The sequence below is a fragment of the Aptenodytes patagonicus genome, chromosome 1, assembly GCF_965638725.1.
Source record: "Aptenodytes patagonicus chromosome 1, bAptPat1.pri.cur, whole genome shotgun sequence".
NCBI classification, from domain to species: Eukaryota; Metazoa; Chordata; class Aves; order Sphenisciformes; family Spheniscidae; genus Aptenodytes; species Aptenodytes patagonicus.
In genome coordinates, this window is record NC_134949.1 from 131,001,733 (window position 1) to 131,009,947 (window position 8,215).

General features: G+C 38.2%; 1 protein-coding gene across 3 annotated transcripts in view; it reads left to right on the forward strand.

The window, feature by feature from the left end:
* Positions 1-7,985, forward strand: part of RPGR (retinitis pigmentosa GTPase regulator) — a 47,292-nt gene extending 39,307 nt beyond the window's left edge. For all 3 annotated transcript variants that reach the window (XM_076355493.1, XM_076355499.1, XM_076355508.1), the window contains 3 exons: positions 371-477; positions 2,907-2,972; positions 4,006-7,985. In XM_076355493.1, the coding sequence (XP_076211608.1) occupies positions 371-477; positions 2,907-2,972; positions 4,006-6,480 (2,648 nt within the window). In that variant the 3' untranslated portion in view covers positions 6,481-7,985. The remainder of the gene's footprint in view (positions 1-370; positions 478-2,906; positions 2,973-4,005) is intronic.
* Positions 7,986-8,215: the final 230 nt, after the last annotated feature.

Below are 8,215 nucleotides of genomic sequence, written 5' to 3' on the forward strand. Positions count from 1 at the left end.
CAGATAATGTGCAATGTAGATAATACAACTGCAGCTAATTTAGTCTAATTGGTACATTGTTATTAAAGTGATTATCCAAAAGAAGCTTTGTCCCATGTAGTATTTATGCTTTGAAAGCCTGCAAAAATGGTCAGAGATCTACAGTGCAGTGAGGCCAGATTGCTGAGCTACCTCTAATGTTAATACTGATGAAAAGGAGGTGGAAGTGTTACTGCTGTGTCTTAGGCTGGGGGAATGAGGAATCTCAGGACTTCAGTCCTATGTCAGTAAAATAGAGATAATCTCTGTTTTGCAAGAGTGGGGTGTTCTGTTCGCTGTGTATTGCTTGTTCCTATGGTATTTGTTTACTTCCCCCTATTTTACCTTAAAGAAAAGAATCATCAGAAAGATAAACCTGGTGAAGGCTCTGCAGAAGAAGATTCAGATAATGAAAATAATGACAGAAACCTTGGAGATACAACTGACATCCTAAATATGGTAATATATTCCACTAATGAATCTGTGATTCAATCGGTTTTATGCAGGGGAAGAATAAAGCAGCTAAATCATGTTTCAAGTTCCAGTACAGAACTCCTGGCTAGCCCAGAATGTCATATGTGGCATCAAGAAGTACTGACATACTGTTAAATGAGCGTGCATTTCATATTATCATTATCCAATGCTAAAGTTTGTTTTCATTTTCCAAGTAATGTTGTAATATGAGATTGAAGCAGTCCAAGTAGTGCAGCCTCTCTCCCCACGCTTTAGCTTGGGATATCAGAAGGAAAAGGGGAAGGACACTGGATACCACATGGTGATCTCTATTTCTGACCTTCCTCATCTTGATGATTTCCAAGAAAGAGAACTGCAGGAAATGGAGTGGAGAGCTGTCTTTTCCTGTTCCGAAAGAGTTTTTTAGTACAGGTGGATCATATTAAAGGTGTCGTGGTTCAACCCCAGCCAGCAACTAAGCACCACACAGCCGCTCGCTCACTTCCCCCCAGTGGGATGGGGCAGAGAGTTGGAAGAGTAAAAGTGAGAAAACTCGTGGGTTGAGATAAAGACAGTTTAATAGGTAAAGCAAAAGCCACATGTGCAAGCAAAGCAAAACAAGGAATTCATGCACTACTTCCCATGGGCAGGCAGGTGTTCAGCCATCTCCAGGACAGCAGGGCTCCATCACGCGTAATGGTTACTTGGGAAGACAAACGGCATCACTCTGAACGTCCCCCTCTTCCTTCTTCTTCCTCCAGCTTTATATGCTGAGCATGACATCACATGGTGTGGAATATCCCTTGGGCCAGTTTGGGTCAGCTGTCCCAGCCGTGTCCCCTCCCAACGTCTTGTGCACCCCCAGCCTACTGGCTGGTGGGGTGGTGTGAGAAGCAGAAAAGGCCTTGACTCTGTGTCAGCGCTGCTCAGCAGTAACTAAACCATCCCTGTGTTACCAACACTGTTTTGGTCACAAATCCAACACACAGCCCCGTACTAGCTACTATGAAGAAAATTAACTCTGTCCCAGCCAAAACCAGCACAAAAGGGAAGACCAAAACGCAGACGTTTTGATTATTTGGTGATCCCCAAGCATGTTCCTACGTGTTTCTCTTATTTAAAAAATATGTTCACCTTATCACTTGTACACCTTTCCAAAACATTTTGTTCTCTCAGCAGATAAGGCCTGTCCTGGCCTTAATGCAGTGCACTCGGAAGAGTGTTGGGTTTTGTCTTTATTTTTAACTTCAGTGGAATGGAAACAAATGAGCAACTTACTGTGGACTCACCTCAGGATACATTGTCAGTTATGCTGGAGGGATTGCACATTTTACAGGAATTATTACTTGTTTGTACGTAACAGTACTTAGTAATTTAACAATCTGTTTGTGCATACCCTTTATTTAACAGTTATAAAACTTTATTTTCATTTACAATAAATTGTTTTCAGATATGATGCATAATGTGGCCTTCATTATTTATAACATACTGCACACTTTTTGTGCTAGACTTCCTTCTCCTGTTTGTTTTTGTACCCATTGTGAATCAATTTTAAAACATTTGTCAGAATGAAACAGTAAATTTGAAAAATTCTGTCAGGCAAACTTGTCAAAATATAAAGAAAAATTATTGCTCCTCTTGAATCTGAATGAAAATAATCTGTTACAGCATAGTTGTTTCAATTTTTCTAAACTGTGGCAACATACATCTTATTGACAAGTGTGACGAGGAGGAAAGACCTTTAATATCATATTGATGATACAAATTCTTCGGAGTCAGAAACCAGAACTGTCCATGCTCACTGTGTTGAAAAAGAATATGGTGGTTAAACCATAAGCAGTTAACAAACAGCAGCAGAGAACATTATCTTGTCATTTGGAGTATATGGGAAGGGATGACCAAAATCTCACTATACTTGCCCACCTAGTAGTATTCTACGTTGCCTTGCCTTTTCTTTTTTTGCTTTATATAAAAGAGATAAAGGCATTAGATTCCAGTGAAAATTTCTGCTGTATAATGTTGCTTTGAACATGTTCTTTCAAAGCTGTCGTATCAAACTGGATGTTAAGTTGAAGGTTGTGATGATAAGGGAGTAAGGTGTTATATTTGTAGCCATAACTTCATGGTGAGTGGAAGGTGGATCTAAAATGTGCTGGCGGGCTGTAAGAGAGGGCATGTAGCTTTCAGTCTCTACAGACAGTTTAGGTGTTGACATCTAAGCTGGTTACCACTCCCTCTCTGTATAAGGAGTAAATGAGGGAGTGGAAGTGAAATAGGTGAGTTGAGTGATCATACAGATTTGTCTCAACCTGACTGTGCAATAGTATTAAAATGTTCATATAACTTAAATAGCTCTGTTTAGTAGAACTGGGCTTTGATGCTGCTTTCCCTATTAGTTATATTTATCTTTTTAAAAGAGATCTTATTCTTTGCAGACACATGCGATGAAATTGAATCCCAGTGACCAGTCCTTAAAATTATCACCACTCCAAAAACAAAAGGTACTGTAACTAATAATATATATACACACGTATACTTACACTGATGTTTAAAAGACCTATAATTCTTGTATTATCCTTGTAATTTATTGTTTTGCTTTGAGTTTCAAAAGCTAGGCAAATTTTATAGGCCTCCTCTTGCTAATTTTCTGAATGTCCACAAGGTAAAACTCGAAGAAGCTGACAGAAGTCAGAGGGAATTTATGCACACAGATAGAACTCTTCATATCCAGCATAGTTTGAGATGAGAGTATATAATACTTCACCAGGTTAAGGAACAAAAGACTATCATGTACACTTTGTAACTTACGCTGATAACATACATTTCTACTGGTTTGTTGATATTAAAGTATTTTAATTGACATTTGGGACACAATGTAAGTAAAGATTTTATTTACAGAAATTCACCATGGAGTATATTTAAAGGAGCAATAATACTGGTTTTAATTATGAAATTAAAATACTTTTGTATTATCTTTCTATTTCACTCCTAAAGTGATCCCAGCATTTCAGCATTTTGGTATATTTCATTATAATTTTATTTTATAATTAAAAATATTCTGCAGAATTTGTTTAATAAGTGTAAAATTTAAAGCAGAAAGACAACAGATTTTCAGACATATTAGAAAAAGCATAATAGTGAGTGCATCAGAAGATTTCCCAAGGGGAAAGGTGGAGGAAGGTGTGAGAGAACTGTAGTTCTTTCCTTCTGTTCGCACAGCCTCACACATTGCATGTGCTCTAGCCTATGGGACATGATACTGGCTGTACAGTTCTCCTTGCATTCACTTTGTGTGCTTGGATAGCGAAAAAGGAGTAGTAGTACATTTATCATGGACAAAATGTTACATTCTTCTAATATGTGCACTTGTAAATTCATTTCATGTGAAAGACTCTACCTTTTATGCTGTTAGTCCCCTCATACAAATTATTTCTTTTCTTGTTCAGATGTTTTTGTAACCTTTTTCTTTTGCTGTCATTTGTCCTTAATGCTTTCCTTCTTTCTTTTTAATTTTCTGCTTCTGATGTGGAATAGAAGAACAATAAAAATGCGAAACTGAAAAGAGATGGTAAGGGTGGGCTGAAAAACAAGGATTCTCATTTCATGAAGGAGGGCTCAAAATTAGACTCTGGCTCTTTACAAAAGCAGTCTTCACTTTCAGAATCACCGGGACAAGATATAGAAAAAAGTAGTGCCTTTGTAGGGAAGCCTGTGGCCAAAAAAAATACAATGAAAGGTAAATCTGAGCATGCACAAAGTGTTAGCACTTTGAAAAGTTGTGTTCAACAAATTACTGAGGAGAAATGCAGATTAGTGAAAAGGGAAAAAGAATATGTGGAAAATCCTGAATTTCTCAGAGAGGAAGTAACTTACAATCTTCCCACTGAACAACAAATTCTGACTGAAAAAACAAATTCTTCCAATAAAAAGTCAAAGGCTGTTAAGTCTAAGCAATCCCTTAAAATAGATGTACTTCCTTTTGCATCCAGGGATCAGCCCCAGCCCGATTCATTAATTGTACAAAAATACAGTCCTGTTAAAAAGCAAGGAAGTCAAGAAGCAGTAGAAAGTCGAAACAAAATAAAGGATGTTGTTGAAAAATCTGATAAATGTGAAAGAATATGCATCAGAGGAAAAGAAAGTAGTGAAGAGCAGAGGGGTTTAAAACAAAAGGATCAATTTTTAAAACAATTGGCTGTAACTATGTCATCATCTTCATCTGGGGAAAGTAGTAATGATCTTGCAAAATACGTACGTAAGAGTAGGGAAAAAGAAGAGGACTACTATGAAGACAGAGACATCCAGAAGGCAATGAAAACAGTAGAAAATGTGAAAGATTTGGACTTAGAAAAAGAAGACAGTGAGATTGAGGAGGTGCAAGCTACAAACAACGAGAAAGAATATGTAGAAGAGACTGATATAAAAAGTCTGAATGAGGAAGAAACAAACTCTGAAGCTAAATCTGATGAAGACAGGCAGTTAGAAATTAAGAATGAGGAGGAATCTAATCAAGAGCAGGAGAGTGAAGTCAGTGAAAAGGGTGAAAGTGAAAAAGAAAAACTAGATGAAACAGTTGACAGTGAAGGTGAACTACGGGAGGAAGAAGAAGAGAGTGAGGTTAAAAAAGATAGATATGACGTTTCAGTAGAAAGAGATGAAGATGAAGAGGAAAAAGATAATGAGGAAGAAAATGAAAGAGAGGAATCACAGGCTGAAAGAGACAGTGAGAATGAGGGTGCAGAAGGGACTGAAGAGATTAATCAGGAAGATGGCAAAGAGCAAGGAGATGAGGAAGGCAGGTTGATGGAGGAAGAAGAAATGCCGAGTGAGGGAGAAGACAAGGATATGGAGGAGGAGGAGGAGTATGCAAAAGAGGAAGACACTGAAAAAAAAAAGGAGGAACAGGTTAAAAGTGAGGGAAGAGATGAGAGTGAGGAAGGAGGTGAAGATAGAGAGGGGGAGGAAGAAAAAGAGGTAGAGGCAGAAGAGGAAGGAGAAGATGAAAAGGAAAATGAAGAAGAAAACAAAGAAAGGGAGAATGAAAAAGACAAAGAGGGTGAAGAGGAGGACTTAGAAGAATCATTGGCAGGGAGGGAGGAAGAAGAGGTATCCAAAGAAGAACAGGAAGAGGAAGATGCAAATAGGAGGACTAAGGAGGTGGGGGAGGATGGAGTGGAAGAAGAAGGAGAAGAGGGGGAGGATGAAGTGGAAGAGGAAAGAGAAGATGAGGAGGAGGAAGAGGAAGGAGCAGAGGCAGAAGCAAAAGGGGAGGAGGGGGAAGAAGATGAAAACAAGGAGGAAGAGGAGTGGGAAAATGAAGAAGAGGAAGGGGAAGAAGAAGGAGAAGATGAAGTAGAGGGAGAAGGGGTTGAAGAAGATGAGGGAGAAGGGATAGAAGAAGATGAGGGAGAAGGGGAGGAAGAAGAAGAGGGAGAAGAGGGAGTGGAAGAAGGAGAGGGAGAAGAGGGAGTAGAAGGAGAGGGAGAAGAGGGAGTAGAAGAAGGAGAGGGAGAAGAGGGAGTGGAAGGAGAGGGAGAAGAGGGAGTGGAAGAAGGAGAGGGAGAAGAGGGAGTGGAGAGAGAAGAGGGAGTAGAGGAAGTGGAGGAAGAAGAGGTAGAGGACGAAGAGAAGGAAGAGGGAGGGGAGGAAGAAGAAGGGGGAGAGGGAGAAGAAAAAGGGGAAGAGGAAGAGGAGGAACAAGAAGGGGGAGAGGGAGAGGGGGAAGAAGGAGAAGAGGAGGAAGGGGATGTGGGAGAGGAGGAAGAAGAGGATGAGGGAGAGGAGGAAGAAGGAGAGGAAGAGGAAAAAGCAAAAGGTAAAAGAAAAAATGATAGTAATAAGCTTCCACAAAAGAAAAGCAAAACCAGGAAGCCAGGAAAGACAGAAAGTACTGCTTTACCAAACAGCTCTAAACAAAAACTGAAGTCCAAACAGCATGTGGCAAATGGTTTACATAATTCAGAACAATTTTGGAACAATGTGCTACCTCATTATTTAACACTAAAGTAGCATAGACTACTGGAAATGCATTTTAAGCCTATTCAAGAAACTTTGGAACTATGGCAGATTGATTTTTATTACTTAAAAAAAATTAATGTAGTCAAAATATATTATTATGCATATACTTTAAGTGCCAATTTCTTGAAAAGGACAAAGAAAATGTTTAGATTTGGGAAGCTCTTATGAGAGAAATCATATAAATTGTTGATACAGTCATTTACACAATCATCCTTATCATGTATGACACAGCTTTAAAAAAATAATTGCTGAGGAGGCAAAATGTGTTTGCCTCAATTAAATTATAATGTCATGCTGACAACATGAATTATATATTGTAGTACTGTAATCTTCTTTGCCTTTGAATCAGATTTCTTAAGGTAATGCATCAGTTTTAGTTGCAGGATAGCTGACTTGTTAATGTGCCTTATATGACAGGAGTGTCAGTAAATCATCAAAGATACATATTTTTAAATTTTGGTATCACTCCGTATTCATTCCCCCTACTTTCCTTCTGTTCATATATTGGTTAAATGTTTGAGTAATCGGCATAAATTAAAGAAAGGACAAGTTGCCAAATTTACATGGGTCGGTAGATGGGAGGTAAATGGCAATACGTGCCTGGGTAAATGGTGGCCTGGGCTTTTTTGAAGGCCTTAAGGTTGACTTCTTATTTTGGTGTCAGCACACAATTATGTGCAAAAAGACAAATACAAGTCTCAGAATCTGGTCTAGATTACATTAGAGTCAGAATGCATCTGTTCAGGGATAATTTTTGACTATCACATTTGGTGATTAGACATAATTAAGAATTTGAAAATACATACCTGTAAAACATTATTTACTTCTGTATACTCTGCAGTAAACAGAAGAGTCAGTATCTGCCTACAGAAGACTAAATTACATTAGTCATCTATCTCTAAGGTTCTCATGGAGGGGAATATACTTTGCTGCAGTATGAAGCGTATATATGTTTTCAGGATCAGAGCCTAAGCTTCTCCTCGTTGGAGGAGATTTGTGTTTTTCCCTCCTAAAAATCGCATCTGTGATCTCCAAAAAGAGGATGATGTAATAAACCAAGAAGCCAGATGGAATAGTAGAGAAAATGGCATGAAAGTCTGAATTCTTTTTGGAAAAGACAAAATATATTAATACTTCTGGAGTTTCCTTAAAATACACAAACAAATCTTGCAAATTATTTTTGTGACTTTGTAAGATATTGCATTACAGTTTCAACTGTTAGTGGTTGAACTGGCAAAAGAAGGGATAGGGACTCGCCATACAGCATTATTACTCAAATACTGCGGGTGGTCTGAGAAATTTTTGTAAACTGATCTCAGTGTTGACATTCTCTAGAAAAATAGCTATTTAAATCCTATTTGAAAATGAGGACAGGAGAAGAAAGGAATCAAAATGAATAAATGTCGTTCAATAAAAATGTTAATAGAATCAATACTTATGTTGAGATTATGAAACATTTTTAATGTTGTTTTGTAAAATAGTGGCATTAAACTATCTTTGACACAGTGTCTCCAGAATTTATTTTCTAAAAAGGTTGTGGTAGATTAATAGTTCGCCAGTAGATTCTAGTCCAGTTTGATCCTTCTTACCTCAGTCACCCCTTCCATATACCGCATTTGAAGGTAAGATCGCTTTCAGCCACGTACCGTATGCCCTAACTATAACAAAAAGTTAGTCCAGTGACTGTATTTTGTCCCTGTGAAATTTGTTTCAAGCTTTGGGATTT